The 22016-nt window shown below is 41.5% G+C and overlaps 1 protein-coding gene across 2 annotated transcripts; it reads right to left on the bottom strand.

Annotated features, from left to right (window-relative positions):
• Nucleotides 1–344: 344 nt before the first annotated feature.
• Nucleotides 345–17408, bottom strand: cars2 (cysteinyl-tRNA synthetase 2, mitochondrial). 2 transcript variants are annotated; one of them, XM_046319671.1, is made up of 15 exons: nt 16710–17408; nt 16578–16628; nt 16362–16479; nt 16196–16267; nt 15942–16047; nt 15756–15827; nt 5545–5674; nt 4999–5132; nt 4707–4774; nt 4475–4541; nt 4248–4386; nt 3789–3912; nt 3449–3547; nt 2594–2812; nt 345–1047 (listed from the first exon to the last, which is right to left on the bottom strand). In XM_046319671.1, exons 1-15 carry the CDS (start codon nt 16955–16957, stop codon nt 982–984), a joined length of 1713 nt encoding a protein of 570 aa, XP_046175627.1. In that variant the 5' UTR covers nt 16958–17408; the 3' UTR covers nt 345–981. The 2 variants fall into 2 exon arrangements, with proteins under 2 accessions (XP_046175627.1, XP_046175626.1); XM_046319670.1 differs by having other exon boundaries at nt 15747–15827; nt 16710–17402.
• Nucleotides 17409–22016: the final 4608 nt, after the last annotated feature.

The following is a 22016-nucleotide window of genomic DNA, read 5'->3' as shown; positions in this document are numbered from 1 at the left end:
CTTTATTTGATAACAATTAATAAACTGAGAAATCACAAAGGTTGGCATCTTTTTACTTCTATATTTCCACCCCCTCTAATGTGTGTGTGTTGATGAAATCAGTAGCAATTAGTATACTGTAACAACAGAAAGACAAACACTGAACAAAAAGAGCAGGCACAATTCACTGGACAACGTTGGAAGCAGCTTACGGTAGAAAATTGAACATTCAATTATCTGGCAACAGCTCTGGTGGATATTCCTGCAGCCAGCATGGCAATAACATGCTCCCTCAACTTGAGACATCTGTGGCATTGTTTTGGGTGACAAAACGGCACCTTTTAAAGTGGCCTTTTGTCCCCAGCACAAGGTGCACCTGTGTAATGACCATGCTGTTTAATCAACTTCTTAATATGTCACACCTGTCTGGTGGATGGATTATCTTGGCAAAGGTGACATTTGAGAAAATAAGCTTTCTGTGCATATGGAAAATGTCTCATTTTCTATTTCAGCTCATGAAACCAAGACTTTAAAACAAAATATAAATACAACATGTAGTGTGTAATACTTTAAATGGCATTTTGCACAGGAATAATTTGACAATTCTGATTTGAAAAGATTTACATATTTGATAAGTCATTCCCCTGAAATACATTTTACTTTGAATCAAGTAGCTTAAAGTGAAAAATATTTTACATTAACAATATTTTATATACAATTCTATCAACACTTTATTGCAGACCTACGTATAATTTTATGACAATCCCATTTATAATTTATGCGATAGTATCATTTCCAATGCCAGTGATATAGTCCAACCTGCCCTATGACAAATTCCATTATACCAATCCTTCCAAAGTCTTGAGGAAACAGTCAACAACATCATAGCAGCTCCAACCCACAATTCCATGTCTCCCAGTCTTTGTGGTAGTCCTCAATCTTCATCCAAACCAGGGCATACAAAACTCAATCTAAGCTCATTCTATTTGCAATTCAGTTCTATTATTTCTTGTCCTGGCCAGCTGGCCTCTTCTGCGAAATCTCCCACGTGGAGTTGGGGCCTCTGTCCTGAATCCAGAAAAAAAAGAACAACTTGAGTCATAATGAAGGAATGTCACCCAGTTAAAACCTCTTCATACTACAAACACTCAAGTCTTTCAAGCAAGTTATAACAGTATTGTTTATTTTGCAATATCAGTACATAGCTATGCAGGATGTATTTTTAGACACTAGATGGCATAAAGTGTTCAACTTCTTGGATTAGTTTTAGCCTATGGTTTTACTTTTGAGGAAAAATATTTCATGTGTTAAATGTGATTTTTTTTTCTCCATTCAAATATTACTTGCCTAAAGGAAATCTGACAATGAAATGCTAAATGAGAGGTCATCCAGTGCTTCCAAAACTTTCTTTACTCATGTCATTCATATTCCATTCACCCAGCTCAATGTAACATCGATAGGTTTAGGCTACTACATGATACTGAAATTTGCCCTATACCCATCATTAGGTTTCAACAAGGTAACTTACATATGTAAGTTTATAACGTATTAACATAGGTGCACAGGCGGTTGAGAGAAAGGTGGCAGTGACATTCAATACCGCCTTGCACACTCTTGCCTGCATCTAGCGGATCTAGGGTGTACTCATTAGACCAAACATTTGTTCTGTTTTACAACCAAAACAAGGGTTTCTATTGCAGGTCGGTCCATCCCGTTTACTTACGTTTAAGAAAAGTTTTGCAACAGAATTGGCAGAAGGAATACACCCCTGATTACCCGCACACACAGTTCACTTTCATAGCAGCCACATACAAACAGCATCATCACCTTGCTCGATGTATAATTCCTTCTCGCATCTCACCTTTTCTCTTTGCTTGTGGACCTTGGTGCACAACAGCTGTCTGTGACCCAGTGAAAAAACCTCTCCAAGATTAACTTTCATAACATACCCATAACCACTACACACAGCCTACAATTATCACCATATTAGCCATTTCAGTCAACATAGCTACTAGAAGTAAACGCGTTAGTAAGCACACTACAATAAGCTTGGGTGTTATCCAGATTTTTATACTGCTATTCTGCCATTCCGGGATTTACACTATTACCAGTTTAGCATACAAGGGGGCGCTAAAAATACAAAAAGTCCATTGGGCGTCTATTAACAAAATGCTAACAAAATTAGCACAAGTAATTTGCACAGTTTCTCTCCTTCATTTTAGCTTGTAAATGTCCACACTTTTGATTGGTCGGATAACGTGTCAGTTAATGTTGCAAGAGCTCTGATATGTTGGAGGACGTCCTCTGCAAGTCGTTATATGGAAGGGGGTGAGAACCATGAGCCTCCTAGGTTTTGCATTAAAGTCAAACCCAGAGGACGGAAACTAGCTGTTCTCTGGCTACACTACCCGAGAAAGTGCTGTTGAGGCTACTGTAGACCTTCATTTTAAAAAATTGTGTTTTAATCAGTTATTTGGTGTGAAAATATTTAGTATAGATTCATCTAAAAAGGATAACTTTCTTAATGTTTCATTATTTTTATGAAACTCACTGAGTAGGATCGTCTTCCCTTTCCTCCTTTGAGGAACCCCCACTGACATACACACGCACTAACCCTTATGTGCACTCCCATAGATGCAAGGTCTTTCCGCAGGGTGTCGCAGGCCTTGAGAAGGGGTAACTTTTCTGAGCATGGACTTGGACTGGCATGGGCGGGCTCTCCAGAGGGCGTGTCTTGCACGGACAAAGCGAAGGCCCGCACATCGCTACGGAAACGAGCCAACTGCTCCACCACGTTCTCTAGGGTCCCCGAAGAATCAACAGAATGAGCCTCCTGAAGATGAAGAGAGGTGAGATATGGAACAAGTAAACCAGTTAGGGTTTATGGTCCCTTATGGTCCTGTGTGGCTCAGGTTTGTGGATTCGATTCCCACGGCGGACCAGTAGAAAAATGTATGCACTTACGTAAGTGTCTGCTAAATTACTAAAATGTCAAATGTTACGTAAAATGGTTATAATTAACCTGATTTTAGGCCCATAATAGGTGCCATTTTAACCACAGAAAAAAAAGAAACTTGCAACAAAAAGACAACATACTACCCCATACTACCAATACTGCTGGCATTTATATCAAAGAGATGTTGGCAATCGTTTATGGACATTTACCATTAAAATGGTGCAGACACACAATCATATGTTGCACTGGAATAAGGCCAGGATTCAATCCAATCAGTGGTGGATCCGTATAATAGTGCGTCTTGATATTTAAATTATATTTCTGATTGAGCAGACATGCTGCATTTACTGTGAATACGGTCTTCGCGAACGAGGGAACATTGCTTTAAAACGTGCCAAGCTCGATCGGATTGAACCCTGGTCTGTGGTGCGCTGAGTATTTGAGGAGATACACTCCTATTGTGCTGTCATAATGTCAGTCAACTATGTGTTATTATGAACTTTAATCTCTGACCTTTCTGTCCAACAGATCGACCCCCAGGACCTCAAAGACTTCCCTGATGTAGGCGAGGAAGGCCCCAAACACAGCTGGGCTCCTTGGTGATCTGTCAGGCTACTCAGACAAGGTACAACAAGTAACAGTGAACCATTTACCATACAGTACAAGCCATCCCCTTATGAAACATAGGAAAATCTACATGAGAAATTGTGTCATCTTTGTAACAATTCAATGCAATGTGTGAAGGTATGACTTGTGATTATGTTACATCTTATTCAGGTTAGTTGTGTGTTGACATGCTGAGACGTTGATTTTCTTTGCCACATTTGTTATGGTTCTCATCTTGACAGGTTACCTTAGTGATGGGCTGAAGATGGCGGTTCCCATGGGAAACAAGGCTCATGATGGCATTAACGACCCTTGGCGTATCAAAGTCATCTGCCAGTGCTCTGACAACGTTTGCTTTGGTTTCAGCTAACCTTGAAAACACAGACGCCAAGGAATTGGTGAAGGTTTATCTGCTTACCTTCTGAAGGACATGGGATGTGGTAGGAAAATTAACTGTTCAACCTGACCTATGACAGTTAAACATAGATAAGTGACCCACCTTGTGTAAAATATGCCAGTAAATGTATCACCCTGACAAAGGCGTCATCAGAAACTAAAATGGCAGTAATGTCTCAATGAACTGAGAATGCATGTGACTCTCCTGATGTGATGTTCCTGCACTAGAATGAATTTGTGTGTGTGTATATTCAATGCTGTACTACACTACATATAAAGTACAATAGCAGAAAGGAGATGTAGACCCTACCTTTCCCATAATGCCCCCTCCTCCACAGCCTGGCACTGCAGCTGGCCCCTCATGTAGGCCTGGGCATCATGGGTGAAGGCAGTAATGGTTGCCAGGGAGCTCCGAGCTTCGTTCAAGCTGGCGTCACTGTAGTCGATTGCTGTGGTAAAACGACCTCTGAGCTCAAATCACTTGAGTAAAATGAAAACCAGTTTACCATCATAAAAACAACCAAAAAGGGTTCACACCTGATCTGTATTTGGTCAGAAGGCAGAACATTCGGAATTCATTGGCGGAGTAAGATTCTAGGAAATCCTACAAGTGAGAGAGACGAATACACATGAAGTACATATTACCTCGATTAGGAAGAACGAAGACTTGTTATAAAACAAAATTACCTTTTCTATAGTGCAAGCCTGAAACCATTTAATAATGTTTATTTATTTAAAAGTAGTAATGTACTGTAGATCAACACCTTACCTTTATCGTTATATAATTATTCAAGGACTTTGACATTTTCTCAGCACTTCCTTTAAGATGTAAATGTCCTGCGTAAGAAAATAAAGTCAAAGTGGAAATGCAGATATGAATCATAGCCATGGAGGACGTAAGTAAAGCATAATCAATGTAAGTGGACATCACAGTCATGTTTGTTATCTTTCAAACTAAATAATACCGACTTGGACATGGACAATAAGAAATAATCCTTTTCGTTTGCTACGGTGTGCCCTACTGAATACGACCTACGTGTCACAAGACTGTGGAGTCCTACCTGAGTGCAGGAAGTAGTTCCCCCACTGGCCACACTGGTGGTAGGCCTCACACTGGGCGATCTCATTCTCATGGTGAGGGAAGGCCAAATCGATGCCCCCAGAGTGAATGTCCAGCTGACTTCCAAACACAGAGCTTGGAGACCAGAGAGGTGAAAGTAAATCTTCAGAAACTGATCTATATGCATTCCCATATACTTTCGGCCCAAAGATACAGACATCAGGGGGATTATTTAACTCCATACAGTGAATGCCCAACATATAAATTACATGGTGATAATAAAATGCATATTTTATCAGATTAACAGAAGCCATGGTAGGTAGGCAAATATTTCTTGATGTGACTGAGAATGAGTTTAAAACAAAAGCAAATACATGATGATGACCTAAAATAGCCTGATTCCAGAACGGTTTGGGTCATCTTGCCAACTCCAGTGGTCATTTCCATTGGCAAGACAGCACAAGCAGATCTGGTACTATGTTTATCCTAAATGATGAATATTGGGTTATTCTTCAATAACCAAGGGTTAGTAAAATGAGGTTGGCACCTGGCAATGGTGGAGCATTCGATGTGCCAGCCGGGTCTTCCCTTGCCCCAGGGAGACTCCCAGGAGGGCTCCTGCGGCTTGGAAGCCTTCCACAGGGCAAAATCTCGGCTGTCCCGTTTCTCTCTGTCCCCTAGGAAACAGTATGTTAAAGCTAAGTTCCCACCCAAAGCATGTATCAGTTAGTCAATCATTTCCTTGCCTATGGTTTTGAAAAAGCATACTGTAGTCTTCCAAACACAAAGGAAGTACAATCTAAGATAGATGCCCTCAAACTCACAAATGATCAAGGAACCCGCCAGGTACAACCCTAAATCCATAAACATGGGCACCCTTATAGATATTATCCTGACCAACTTGCCCTCCAAATACACCTCAGCTGTTTTCAATCAGGATCTCAGTGATCACTGCCTCATTGCCTGCATCCGTTATGGGTTCGCTGTCAAACGACCACCCCTCATCACTGTCAAATGCTCCCTAAAACACTTCTGCAAACAGGCCTTTCTAATCGACCTGTCCCGGGTTTCCTGGAAGGATATTGACCTCATCCCGTCAGTAGAGGATGCCTGGTTGTTCTTTAAAATTAATTTCCTCACCATCTTTTTTTTGTTTTTTGTAACAGTATTTTTATTGAAATTTCACAATTTTCACCCATATTAAGAGATACAGAGACAAAGCACACAGAACAAAAAGAAAAACAGCCCCCACTTACCCATATCTACGTGCATATATATACACATACATACATACATACATACATACATACATACATACATACATACATACATACATACATACATACATACATACATACATACATACATACATACATACATACATACATACATACATACATACATACATACATACATACATACATACATACATACATACATACATACATACATACATACATACATACATACATACATACATACATACATACACACATACATATACCCATGCATATACACACACCTATGCATACATACACGCACGCACGCACCCACCTATACATACGTACACCATTTCTCTTCCCGCTCTGTGCCTCTCTCACCCCATCACCATCATTGCGTCTCTCAATACATACATTTTAAACAAACTTACAAACAGAAATTAAACAAAAAAGCTCAGTTTAAACCAAGAGGTTAGGTTCCACACATGGAACGTACAGTGTAGTTCTGAAATACATAGATCCCCGCCATTCTAAGAGAAACCTTGCAGCATAATAGTTGATACCTCAGGTTCTAGATAATTTAGATAAGGTTCCCATACTTTGTAGAACTGGTCTGTTTTAGAATGCAATGTACATGTCAGATATTCCAGAGGCACCCATTCAAATAGTATCTTATGCCAGTCTTTAATAGAAGGAACCTTATCACTAATCCACTGTAAAAGGATGTTTTTCCTCGCTGCGAAGGTAAGGATGTTGTAAAGCCTCCTTTTACAGACAGAAGTAACATGCCTACTAGGGAGACCCAACAGTAAAGAAACTGGGTCCAATTCTAGATCAACCCCTAGGATCTTTTCAATTTCTTGCAGGACACCAGACCAGTATCTTTGTATTTTGGTACATGACCATAAACAATGTGTTAGGGTGCCTGTATCAGTTTTGCATTTGAGACACTGAGGGGAAGAGGAAGTGGGGCTAAAAGCATGTCTGCGATTTGGGGATATATGCAATCTGTGTATTATTCTTAATTGGATTGCTCTAGTACGGTTACATATAGATATTGTTTTTGCATATCTCCAAATGTCCTCCCACATCTCTTCGTCAATAGTAACAGACAATTCTTTCTCCCACACTTGTTTCACCCTCTGTGTGTTGACAGCAGAAAAGGACCTTAAAGTATCATAAAACAGACTTACAGACATCTTCCTTTGTGGGAAAAAAAGCATTCTTTCAATGACAGACACATCAGGGTTACCAATTAAGGTGGTGCTCTCCAGAATATAATGTCTTACTTGTAGGAAGCGGAAAAAGTCCTGCTTTGGGAGTCGATATTTCTCGACCATCTGCTCAAATGACAACAAAATCTTATCAGCAAATAAGTCATTTAGCCTGCGTATGCCCTTATTAAGCCATAAGTTAAAGCCAGCATCCAGCAATCCTGGGCTGAAATCTGGGTTGTTAAGAATTGGGGTAAGAGCAAAGGTTAGTTTGGACCTTCCCAGGAAGCGTTGAACTGACCTCCATACTTTGAGTGTGTTAAGTGTAACTGGATTATTGCAGTGTTCTTCTACAGACTTGAAACTTCTGAAAAATAAAAGATCCTGTAAGGGGTATTTTGAAAGAGAAGTCTCAATGTCTAACCAAATAGGAGTCATCATTTGTGATCCAGTCAGAAATATAACAAAGGTGGGCACACCATTGATAGAACTTGATATTGGGCAGGTCCAAGCCGCCCATAGAACTTGGCAGCTGCAATATTGCCATCTTAAGTCTTGGCTTGCGCTTACTCCATATAAAGGAACTTAGCCATCCATTTACATCCTTTATTACCTTATTGGAGAGTAATACTGGGATCATTTGGATTGGGTAAAGTAGTCTGGGTAAAACGTTCATTTTCAAGAGGGATATTCTACCCAACCAAGAAATGGGGAGGGAGTTCCAGCGCTCCAGATCCTGTCTTATTGTATCAAACAAAGGAACAAAATTGGCTTTGTACATTAGCTGGAATTTAGGAGTTACAAATATACCCAGATACCTGAAACCTGAGGGAGACCATTTAAAAGGGAAGGGGGAGAAGTATTAGGTACAGAATGCAGGCTACCAAGTGGCATAGCCTCTGACTTAGTAAGGTTAATCTTGTAGCCTGAGAATCCGCTGAATAATTCAATAATATTAATAAGAGGTGTAATTGAAGTCTCGGGACTAGAGATGAATATCAGGACATCATCAGCATACAAGCTTATTTTATGGTGAACATCACCAATGAGCAGCCCCTGTATAGCAGGCGTTACCCTGATGGCCTCGGCTAGTGGTTCCATAACGAGTGCAAAGAGGAGGGGGATAAAGGACAGCCCTGTCTGGTACCTCTGTGTATAGGGAAGCTATTTGACCGTAGCCCATTAGTAAGGACAGCAGCCTGAGGATCATCATATAAAACTTTCACCCATTTTATAAAGTTGTCCCCCAGACCAAATTTATTTAGAGCAAATAAATAAGACCACTCCACACGATCAAATGCCTTCTCAGCATCTAGGGAGAGCACAAGACCATCCACAGCACTTTGTTGGTAGGCTTGAATTACATTAAGAAGCCGCCTGACGTTGTTGCATGACTTACGGCCCCTAATGAAGCCAGTTTGGTCTCCTTTCACAATTAGTGGCAATGAGTCCTCTAATCTTGTGGCTAGAATTTTAGAAAGCAATTTTCTATCCACATTCAGAAGGGAAATTGGTCTGTACGAGGAACAAGACTCTGGACATTTTCCCTTTTTGAGAATAAGTGAAATGTTGGCTTCTCTCAGCGTTTGAGGGAGTTGGTCATTTGAAAATGAGTGGTTAAACATATCACGCAATGGCTCAAGGATCAGGCCATGGAACTCTTTATAGAACTCACTACAAAACCCATCTGGTCCTGGGGCCTTACCATTTTGCAGATTCTTAATTGCGAACATTATCTCTTCCTTGGTAATAGGGGCATTGAGGAGGGACCTCTGTTCTTCGGAGATAGTAGGGAGCTCAATCTTACCAAAGAAGTTCTCCATTAATTTGGGTGCATCTTTTGGCAGTTCTGAGGCATAAAGGTTTGTATAAAATTTCTTAAATGAGTCACTTATCAATTTATTTTCATATAAATGATTACCATCAGAATCAGTAATAGTAGCAATTGACTGAGAGTCAGCCCTCTTTTTAGCTAGGTATGCCAAGTACTTTCCTGGCTTATCGCCATGTTCATATAGCTTTTGCCTGACAAATCTCATTTTCTTTTCAGCGTCCTGTGTTAGGAGAGAGTCTAACGTTGATCTAATGACTGATATTTCCTTTAATAGGGCAGGAGTGGGCGTTTTAATGTAGTCCTTCTCTTTAGTTCCTAATTCACCCTCTAACATTTTTTGCTTTTCCCGCTTTTTCCGTCTCTTAGTAGCTGTGTATGACATAATCAGACCCCTGGCATACGCTTTACAGGTCTCCCAAAGGAGCGAGGGGTTATCTGTTGATTGAGAGTTAATAGAGAAAAATGCTTTAAACTCTGTTATAAAATATGATGTGAATGTATGGTCTTTAAGAATGGTTGTGTTCAACCTCCAATGTCTTGACCGATTGAATGCCCCGTTGAGTTTTATGTCCAGGATCACCTCAGCATGACCAGATATGACTATGCTTCCTATCCTAGCAGATAAAACAGACTGCAAAGACGTCCTGGGCATAAAAAAATAGTCTATTCTAGTCTGACATCCATGAGGTGCAGAGAAAAAAGTGAACTCTCTGTTGGAGGGATGGAAAGCTCTCCAGACATCCGCATACCCCAGATCATCACAAATAGCTGTAAGTGACTTTGCTTGGGGAGAGAGTGAAGCTATACCGCTGGGAGACTTATCAATAAGGGCGTTCAACAAGCAGTTAAAATCTCCTCCAACCACTGCAGTGTCTGAGTTTAATTCTGAAAAGTCTAGAAATGCTTTAGTGAGGAAATCAGGGGGGTGAGCAGGGGGGAAGTAAATATTCATTATGGAAATGTTCTGCCCTTGTAAAGTACCATTAATTATAACAAAGCGACCAAATTTATCTTTCACACAATTCAAGACCTTAAGTGGTAAGTTCTTTTTCACCAGAATTGCTACCCCTCTACTTCTGGATGTAAATGATGAGAAAAACACTTGACCAAATCCTCCTTGCTGTAATTTCAAGTGCTCCTTATCATCCAAATGGGTTTCCTGTAACAGGGCAATATCAATATTTTCTTTTTTCAAAAAAGACAATACTTTCTTCCTCTTAATGGGGTTATGGCTCCCTCTAATGTTCCACGTGCATACACGCAGTCTGTTATCTGCCATTGCATCTTGACCATTCAATATTCAGACTGGATCCTACTGTAAAAGTGGGGTGGTACCTTTTTCCATGTGTTGAACTCTCCTCCATCTCACTGAGCATAAACAAAAATATGAACCCTGAACTCGAACTATACTGAACCCAAAAATTAAACATGTAAAGATCCAAAAGGGGTTTTCCCACTAGCTAACATACAGGGGATTTCCACTCTCAAATGTAGACTCTTAAGTCCGCATTGCCGCTCAATAGCCTCATCCTTTATATATATGGAAAATAAAATCAATAGAAGAAGATTGAGGCTATTCCACCTAAAACCAAGCCTGGGCACCAATATGGATTCACACATATCTCAGCCTGAGCTATAGCGGCTATTACTTTAGCAAGAAAAATAATAAAGATACGAATATTACTGAGCTGGAGTACGTGAGGACTCACACCACTGTTTCATGATCAGATTCAACCAAAAATAAGCAAAGTTATTCAATGCTGTGGAGGCGCAGCTTAGAGTTATTTACCCGAGAGAGTCAAACGCAGCAGCCTCTTCAGGTGTGTAGAGCTTTTTAGGTGATCCGTTGACCATAATCTTCAATGTGGCCGGGTACAACAGTGCGTAGTCCATCTTCATTCTCCTGAGTCGAGCCTTCGCCTCATCAAACGCTTTGCGTCTTCGTACAACCGCTGTGGAGTAATCATTGAAGAATGAGACCTTTGGACTTTTATGTTGACTACCAACAGAACCAATGTTTCTAGCCGCATCCATGACGCGCTGCTTGTCGGTGAAGTTGTGGAACTTTATAACCACCGGCCGTGGGCGCTGATTGGGGCCCGGTATCGGTGCTTGAGAGCGATGGGCTCTGTCCAGCTTCACACGACCAGCCTTAGTGTCCATTTGTAGGTAGCCAGGGATCCATTCCTCAAAGAATTTTACTGAACGTGTCCCTTCAGAATTTTCCGGGAGTCCCACAACACGAATATTGCATCTGCATCCTCGATTATCCAAGTCGTCAATGTGCTCCGCCATTTCGCGCACCTGTTTCTCAAGTGCTTTTATCTTAGCGTCCATAGATGTAGTTGAAGTTTCCACTGCAGCAATTCTTCCTTCCGCCTCAACAACACGTTTCACAACGCTCTGTATTTCGGCTGAATGGCTTGCTATTGCTTCCAAGACCGTTCTTATTTTAGCATCGATCACTTTAGTAATGTTATCAGTCATCTTTTGAATTATCAGGTCCATTGTGCCTGGGTCCGCAATGGTGTTAGCTTCGCTAACGTTAGCTAGCTCCTCGTGCACATCCACAGGGGTGGTGGTTTTGGTCGACTTCTTAGTAGTTCTATTGGGCATGTTGTCGGAGATTTTTGCGAAATAGTCGTCAAGACTCATTATATGGTAACTTATTTAGCCAATTCTACCACTTTTTCAAGCTAGGAGATTAATGTAAGAATATAAATTTACGAATGCCACGAGAGCTCGCTGAAACACCGTGTTCTCTCTACGGCGCCATTTTGTTCCCCCCTCCTCACCATCTTAAATAAGCATGCCAATTTTAAAAAAAATGTAGGACTAAGAACAGATATAGCCCTTGGTTCACTCCAGACCTGACTGCCCTCGACCAGCACAAAAACATCCCGTGGTGTACTGCACTAGCATCGAATAGTCCCCGCGATATGCAACTTTTCAGGGAAGTCAGGAACCAATACACACAGTTAGGAAAGCAAAGGCTAGCTTTTTCAAACAGAAATTTGCATCCTGCAGCTCTAACTCCAAAAAGTTCTGGGACCCTGTAAAGTCCATGGAGAATAAGAGCACCTCCTCCCAGCTGCCCACTGCACTGAGGCTAGGAAACACTGTCACCACCGATAAATCCATAATAGAGAATTTCAATAAGCATTTCTCTGCGGCTCGCCATGCTTTCCACATGGCTACCCCAACCCCAGCCAGCAGCTCCGCACCCCCTACAGCAACTTGCCCAAGCCTCCCCAGCTTCTCCTTCACTCAAATCCAGGTAGCAGATGTTCTGAAAGAGCTGCAAAACCTGGACCCGTACATATCAGCTGGGCTAGACAATCTGGACCCTCTCTTTCTAAAATTATCCGCCGCCATTGTTGCAACCCCTATTACTGGTCTGTTCAACCTCTCATATCGTCCGAGGTTCCTAAAGATTGGAAAGCTGCCGCGGTCATCCCCTTCAAAAGGGGGAGACACTCTAGACTAGAGGTTGACCGATTATGATTTTTCAACGCCGATACCGATTATTGGGGGACCAGAAAAGCAGATACCGATTAATCAATACTGAATTAACACTTATTTTAACTTAATATAATACATCAATAAAATCAATTTAGCCTCAAGTAAATAATGAAACATGTTCAATTTGGTTTAAATAATGCAAAAACAAAGTGTTGGAGAAGAAAGTAAAATGCAATATGTGCCATGTAAGAAAGCTACTGTTTCAGTTCCTTGCTCAGAACATGAGAACATATGAAAGCTGGTGGTTCCTCTTCAATATTCCCAGGTAAGAAGTTTTAGGTTGTAGTTATTATAGGAATTATAGGACTATTTCCCTCTATACCATTTGTATTTCATTAACCTTTGACTGTTAGATGTTCTTATAGGCACTTTAGTATTACCAGTGTAACAGTATAGCTTCCGTCCCTCTCCTCGCTCCTCCCTGGGCTCGTACCAGCAATACAACGACAACAGCCACTATCGAAGCAGCGTTACCCATGCAGAGCAAGGGGAACAACTACTATAAGGCTTAGAGCGAGTGACATTTGAAACGCTATTAGCGCGCGCCAACTAGCTAGCCATTTCACTTCGGTTACACCAGCCTCATCTCGGGAGTTGATAGGCTTGAAGTCATAAACAGCGCAATGCTTGACGCACAACGAAGCGCTGCTGGAAAAATGCACGAAAGTGATGTTTGAATGAATGTTTACGCACCTGCTTCTGCCTACCACCGCTCAGTCAGATACTTAGATACTTGTATGCTCAGTCAGATTATATGCAACGCAGGACACGCTAGATAATATCTAGTAATATCATCAACCATGTGTAGTTAACTAGTGATTATGATTGATTGTTTTTTATAAGAGAAGTTTAATGATAGCTAGCAACGTACCTTGGCTTACTGCATTCGCATAACAGGCAGTCTCCCTGTGGAGTGCAACGAGAGAGAGGCAGGTCGTTATTGCGTTGGACTAGTTAACTGTAAGGTTGCAAGATTGGGTCCCCGAGCTGACAAGGTGAAAATCTGTCGTTCTGCCCCTGATCGAGGCAGTTAACCCACCGTTCCTAGGCAGTCATTGAAAACAAGAATGTGTTCTTAACTAACTTGCCTAGTTAAATAAAGGTATAAAAATAAAAATCGGCGTCCAAAAATACCGATTTCAGATTGTTATGGAATCTTGAAATCAGCCCTAATTAATCGTTAGTTTCCGATTAATCGGTCGACCTCTACTCTAGACACAAAATGTTACAGACCTATATCTATCCTGCCCTGCCTTTCCAAAGTCTTTGAAAAGGCAAGTGAACAATCAGAACACTGACCATTTCGAATCCCCACCGTACCTTTTACGTTGTGCAATCCAGTTTCCGAGCTGGTCACAGGTGCACCTCAGCCACGCTCAAGGTACTAAACAATATCATAACCGCCATCGATAAAAGACAGTACTGTGCAGCCATCTTCATCGACCCGGCCAAGGCATTCGACTCTGTCTATCACCGTACTCTTATCGGCAAACTCAACAGCCTTGGTTTCTCAAATGACTGCTTCGCCTAGTTCACCAACTACTTCTCTGACAGAGTTCAGTGTGTCAAATCGGAGGGCCTGTTGTCCGAACCTCTGGCAGTCTCTATGGGGGTACCACATGGTTCAATTCTCGGGCTGACCCTTTTTTCTGTATATATCAATGATATCGCTCTTGCTGCGGGTGATTCCTTGATCCACCTTTATGCAGACGACACATTTCTGTATACATCTGGCACTTCTTTGGACACTGTGTTAACAAACCTTCGAGCTTCAATGCCAAACAACTCTCCTTCCGTGGCCTCCAACTACTCTTAAACGCTAGTAAAACTACATGCATGCTCTTCAACCGATCGCTGCCCGCACCTGCCCGCCCGCCCAGCATCACTACTCTGGACGGTTCTGACTTAGAATATGTGGACAACTACAAATACCTAGGTGTCTGGCTAGACTGTAAACTCTCCTTCCAGACTCATATTTAGAATCTCCAATCCAAAATTATATCTAGAATCGGCTTCCTATTTTGCAACAAAGCCTCCTTCACTCACGCTGCCAAACATACCCTCGTAAAACTGACTATCCTGCAGATCCCCGACTTCGGCGATGTCATTTACAAAATAGCATCCAACACTCTACCTAGCAAACTCGATGCAGTCTATCACAGTGCCATCCGTTTTGTCACCAAAGCCCCATATACCACCCACCACTGCGACCTGTATGCTCTCTTCGGCCGGCCCTCGCTACACATTCGTCCCCAGACCTACTGGCTTCAGGTCATCTACAAGTCTCTGCTAGGTAAAGCACCCCCTTATCTCAGCTCACCGGTCACCATAACACCCACCCGTAGCACGCGCTCCAGCAGGTATATCTCACTGGTCATCCCCAAAGCCAATGCCTCTTTGGCTGCCTTTCCTTCCAGTTCTCTGCTGCCATTAACTGGAATGAATTGCAAAAAAAACAACAAAAAAAACGCTGAAGTTGGAGATATCTCCCTCACTAACTTTAAGCATCAGCTATCTGAGCAGCTCACAGATCGCTGAAGCTGTACACAGCCCATCTGTAAATAGCCCATCCAACTACCTCTCTCATCCCCATATTGTTTTTATTTACTTTTTTTGCACACCAGTATTTCTACTTGCATATCATCATCTGCACATCTATCACTCCAGTGATAATTTGCTAAATTGTAATTACTTCGCCACTATGGCCTATTTATTGCCTTACCTCCTTAGTCCATTTGCACACACTATATATGGATTTTTCTATAGTTATTGACTGTACTTTTGTTTATCCCATGTGTAACTCTTATTTTTTTGTCAAACTGCTTTGCTTTATCTTGGCCAGGTTGCAGTTGTAAATGAGAGCTTGTTCTCAACTGGCCTACCTGGTTAAATAAAGGTGAAATACATTTTTTTAAAGTATGACAAAAACATGTCACAATGAAGTGATGTAAACACGTACCAGGCTCACCAGTTGCATCTCCAGCACCCATAAGCTTGCCGTAACGGTCCCCGATGGACCGGATATCGAAATACACGTCCCCTGCAGCAGAATGAACACCCAGAATTCAGATCCTGCAACTATTTGCAAACTGATCTTGGCTTGAGAAAGTAACAACGAGAATGTATCAATAACGATTTTTACATATAGACATACCTTGTTTTGTGGCATAGGCGTGTTCATTTCTGATGATGCCCTCAATGAAAGCCACGATTTGAGGTATATTCTCAGTGACCCTTAAGTACACAGCAGGAGGAAGAACCTTGAAAAATATAAATAAACATGCATATCTTTGCCAACATATCAAATATATGTGCAGTAATTAATGTATGCAGGGTAAGTACTATATAATACACAGCTAACAAAAGCTCACATTTTTTCCACCCAGCAAACAGTACATACTCACACACCTTCAGGGCTAGCATGTCATTTTTAAATTCCTCCTCGTACATTCTGGCCAGGACTGTTGGAGATACGCTTTTCTGCAATGACATCAAAAATACAATCAACGTACGAAAATTACATCAATATCATCAGCATCTCAATTATAGGGGCTGCATTGGAGAATAAGCCTACCTCCAAAGCTCTTCTAATGATTTTATCATCGATGTCAGTGATGACCATGACATGAATGACATTGATGCCAAAGACCCTGGATAGAACCCTCTGGATGATGTCAAATCTGACATAGGAACTATGAGAGAGATTAAAGTTCAACTGTTTCAGTACAGCAAAATCAACTTATGACATTTCATTTTGTATCATTGAAAATATACTTTGAGAGTGGGTTACCATGCATGCCCCAGGTGAGCATGGTCGTAGACAGTGGGTCCACAGCTATACCTGCAGTAACAGTACAAATAGTTACTACCGTCAATACCCGGTCAGCAGCAGTAGCTATATGAAATCCCATGTTTTCCATACCAAGTAGCAATTCCTTCCTGCGCCAATACCAGTGGTTCTTTCTGTTTGGTGAGGCTGTTGTAGGTCTTCAACCCCGTGTCGTATCCTGTTGGTCGAGTCCATTTCTTCCCCACCCCTGTACATGATGCACTGGGTCTGAAGATCAGTTTGCTTGGTGACACTAACGTTTGCCTAGTGTCCTTTGAGAAAGCATACCTGCTTCTTAAGTTCAATAGAAGCGGCCTACATATTGTCATGCAGGGCCACATGGTTACAACTGAGTGCAAAAGAATAGGATGTACCTGGCGATGGAGCCACTCTTCCAGTCTCTCGTGTCAAGTGTGACAGACAAGTAGCTACCTAGCTTGACAGTTCTCAATAAAGCTAAGTAATGTAGATTAGCAGGCAACTCAACTGCCACTTCCAAATGTGTCGTTAAGTCGTCCGTTGTGCCTGATCGCTACCTCGACATGCTTCAATATTTGATTGTAAAGTGCACGTCCATAAACCGAATCTTGAAAGCTGCTGTACTCGGCGTAAAAGTTGCATCCCGTTCACAACTAGCCTTGTACCACACATCCAGATCTCGCGAGTTCTTCTTCTTCTATGATATAATGGTGGTCCGCAAACCAACGTTAAAGGTGCCTGCCGCCACCTACTGTGCTGGAGGGTGTGGTCATTCACGGTTTATAACGTTTCTAAATCCTCCTACCTAACGCAGAACATCTGAGAAGATAAAAAAAGAGCACTAATAACTTCTAATAGACCCTTCCCCCATCCACAAAATCCTTTCCCAACCCTTCCAACCTGAATGACCCTACACTTCATGCCAACCCTCTCTTCAACATACTTACAAAAATATAACAACACACTTGCTGTAGACTGGGGACAGCAAGGAGTCACCAAGAGTCTTGTTGGTTCCAAACTTCTTCCATTTAAGAATTACGGAGGCTACTGTGTTCTTGGGTATGTTTAATGCTGCATAATTTATTTTATACACTTCCCCAGATCTGTGCCTCAACACAATCCTGTCTCAGAGCTCTACAGACAATTCCTTTGACCTTGTGGCTTGGTTTTTGCTCTGACATGCACTGTCAACAGTGGGACCTTATATAGGTAGGTGTGTGCCTTAACATTTTTTAAAGAAAAAAAAGTAACCTTTATTTAACTAGGCAAGTCAATTAAGGTCAAATGACGGCCTACACACTGTCCAAACCCAGACGACACTGGGCCAATTGTGCGCCGCCCTATGGGACTCCCAATCACCGCTGGTTGTGATACAGCCTGGATTCAAACCAGGGTGTCTGTTGTGATATCTCTAGCACTGAAATGCAGTAACTTAGACCGCTGTACCACTCAGGAGCCCATGTCCAATCAATTGAATTTACCACAGATGGACACAAATCAAGATGTAGAAACATCTCAAGGATGATCAATAGAAACAGTATGCACCTGAGCTCAATTTCGAGTCTCATAGCAAAGTGTCTGTAAGTACTTGTAAATAATCAAATGTATTTATATAGCCATTCTTACCTCAGCTGATATCTCAAAGTGCTGAACAGAAATCCAGCCTAAAACCCCAAACAGCAAGCAATGCAGGTGTAGAAGCACGGTGGATATGAAAAACACCCTAGAAAGGCCAAAACCTAGGAAGAAACCAGGCTATGAGGGGTGGCCAGTCCTCTTCTGGCTGTGCCGGGTGGAGATTATAACAGAACATGGCCAAGATGTTCAAATGTTCATAAAGGACCAGCATGGTCAAATAATAATAATAATCACAGTAGTTGTCGAGGGTGCAACAGGTCAGCACCTCAGGAGTAAATGTCAGTTGGCTTTTCATAGCCGATCATTGAAAGTATCTCTACCGCTCCTGCTGTCTCTAGAGAGTTGAAAACAGCAGGTCTGGGACAGGTAGAACGTCCAGTAGTCCTGAGGCATGGTCCTAGGGCTCAGCTCCTCCGAGAGAGAGAAAGAAAGACAGACAGAATTAGAGAGAGCATACTTAAATTCACACAGGACACCGGATAAGACAGGAGAAATACTCCAGGTATAACAGACTGACCCTAGCCCCCCGACACATAAATACTGGAGCCTGAGACAGGAGGGGTCAGGAGACACTGTGGCCCCATCTGATGATACCCCCGGACAGGGCCAAACAGGCAGGATATAACCCACCCACTTTGCCAAAGCACAGCCCCCACACCACTAGAGGGTGTAAGGTATCTGGTTTTTATTTTGAACAAATTAGCAAACATTTCTAAAAACCTGTTTTCACTTTGTCATTATGGGGTAGTGTCAATTGATGAGGATATTGTTTTATTTAATACATTTTATAGTAAGGCAATAACGATTTTAAAAAATGTGGAAAAAGGGAAGGGGTCTGAATACTTTCTGAATGCACTGTAAATACTTATTCTCAGAGTCCCATCTCTTCTGCCACACATCTTATGTTTGGCCTCACCTCTACCCAGTGGAACATTAATATCAATTATATCTCGTTTTAAAGCTCTTTTGGCTAACTGGTCTACAACTTCATTCCACCCACACCCAAATGTGCTGGGTCCCAGCATAATCTCACTACTACACCAATTCTCTCAATTCTCTATAATAACATGAATACCTCCAATAGTAGGTCACTCCTATTCGATTTACCAGATGATAAACTATTCAATACATACAACAAATCTGAGCATACTATAATTCTAACAGGTTGCACTTCCTCCACCCACTGGAAGGCAACTATTATCACCAATAGTTCAACTGAGTATACTGACAGTTCATCTGTTAGTCTTCTACACATCTGCACATCAAATTCAGGAACATAAACGCCTGCTACTGTGCACCCACATTCTGAGTACTTGGATCCATCTGTGAAAAACTTCTGACAATGTAACTGTTAACCAGTTTCCCTGACTTGTGACCAAACGTCCCTTTTCTCTACCAAGGTTAGATCAACAACAGGATCTGGGAGTAACCATGGAGGATCATCCCCTATCACCACAGAAGGGCCAACCTCCAACTCCTTCAAACCACTCTCATCAGCAAGCTTCCAAATGTCCAACCAAAACCACTGCCTGTCTACTAGTATATTCCCAACAGTCATCTAAACGTGTAGCAGTGGGATGCTCAACCTCACAGCTTTTCAACCTAACCCAAGGCAGCAGCTACTCTTCCTGGGGTCGAAACACACCAAAGCACCCACATTACATATAAAACAAAAGATACAGATGTTTTGACCATGACAGTTATTCCAAGCAGTTTAGTCACCTCAACTTGCTCAATTTCCACATTATTCATTACGAGACGTAGTTGCGGTTTAGGGTTTAGTGAATGATTTGTCCCACATACAATAGTTTTAATAATATTTAGTACTAACTTATTCCTTGCTACCCATTCCAAAACTAACTGCAGCTCTTTGTTAAGTGTTGCAGTCATTTCAGTTGCTGTCGTGTATAGTGTTGAGTCATATGTAAAAGATGTACCAGAAAACGTGAATGACTCCTTTACTAATAAACAACCTGAAATGGTTTCCTGTGTTGTTTCAACAGATGTTTATCCCCAAATAAGGTCCCAATTGTTTTGCTGTGTTTTATAATGAGCTATTTTGGATATTATTAGCATGTCATGTGGTTGTATGTAGCCTTTTGTCATGTGCATAATGTGCAGCAAAGTTAACATTGCTCGTTTCACCTGATCTACTGTGGGTTACACAGTGGAGCTACACAATTAATATTCCATATTAGATGGTTGTTAAAATATCACGGTGACATCTCTTAATTTCTCCATCTCTGCATTACATCCTGGTATTTCTCGTTGAAAACAAAGAAAACAAAATGCTTGTTTAAAAATGATATATTTTTTTTGATGATTGCCCTTTTTATTACAAGTGCAAAAAAAAGTAATTTAAAAAACCTGTGCTGATACTGTACATGAAGTCAGATGTGTTCTCGCTATATACATGTTTGAGACAGACATACCCTGCCTGAGGCATTCATGCATATGGTGTGGCAGATTGTGGATTGCAATCAAGTGTATGGGGTCACGACACTAATAGTACAAGTCCAGTTGATTCTACTCTGAGGAAGAGCTGCATCTCAACCTCCCTAAAATATGCCCATGCATATCACTGACCACGTTTACATGCACTCCAATATCCCATTGTTATTCGGGATACTCAAGTATTTTGTTTTGACACATATAAACATCATATCCCGTTTACAATAACCCGGAAAACCTTGAATCCCGGTTATGAGAAACCTGGATAAAATACATTTCTGCTTATAATTTCGGACATTTGGTAGGCCATTTATTTGTCAACTGTAGTTAGATACATGCAGGTTCTCTTCTGTCATAACTTGTTGCTCCAGAAGACTAAATAAAGTAGTGCTCCCCATAATAATGTCTTACATCAATAGAATTAATGCATTAGTATTCTAGTTAACACTGATGAAGTTGTATTTCGTTTACAGACCGAATAAATGCAACTCCAAAACAGCGGGAAGATTGTTCCTGTGCGAAATGTTCAAAGGTCTTCAGTTTGACCGGTTTCAACTAAATGAGAAGCTGAGAAAACGATGAAACAGGTTTCTGATAATACCTCAGTTAAAATTGAGGGCATATTGAATGTGGTTCAAATACTGTCTGCTTGCATATCTGCAAGTCTGCATGCATGTATAACAATTATACATTTCAACAGTGTTTACAACTCCTGCTCTGAAGTGGGGAGAGAGGTGTAGAAGACAGAAAGGGAAAGGAGGTAAGAACAGTGGCAGACAGCATATGATTCATGAATTACAGTGCTACCCAAATATTCTCTCAGTTCATCACAATTGCGGTGTCTCCTAACCAGCCTTGGGCCCCCTGTTGGCCCGATGGTTATCATAAGAGCGGGTGAGGTGGCGATGACAGGGCTGGCTTTCCTCTCTCACATCCAAACATACCTGCAGACGAGTGACATATGTATAGAGAGAGAGCATGATTAAGCCTTGTTTTTATTTTATTCTAACACAGTCAGTCATCATAATCAGGAGGTGAAATGCAAAACTGACATTGGATCATTAACTCTGGGACTACTACATCTGTCTGTATTTCAATGTAAAACATCTCTTTAATAATAGTTCCTGTTGACCCGACCAAGTGACATCTCACATATGATCATGCTGTGCCCTCAGTGTCAGCCAGTTCCGATGCGGGAGGGGTTCACCAAAACAGCTGATATAACCTAGAGGATTTAGGGAGAAGGGGGAGAGGGATGAAGTGAAGAAGAGAGACTTATTGTGTGTGTGTGTGGTCTCACCTGGTGTCCACGTTAGTGGCTACAGAGTACTT

The sequence above is a fragment of the Oncorhynchus gorbuscha genome, linkage group LG21, assembly GCF_021184085.1.
Source record: "Oncorhynchus gorbuscha isolate QuinsamMale2020 ecotype Even-year linkage group LG21, OgorEven_v1.0, whole genome shotgun sequence".
In the NCBI taxonomy this organism is placed as follows: domain Eukaryota; kingdom Metazoa; phylum Chordata; class Actinopteri; order Salmoniformes; family Salmonidae; genus Oncorhynchus; species Oncorhynchus gorbuscha.
The sequence above is the reverse complement of the archived record's forward strand: the minus strand, read 5'-3'. Positions and strand labels throughout refer to the sequence as shown.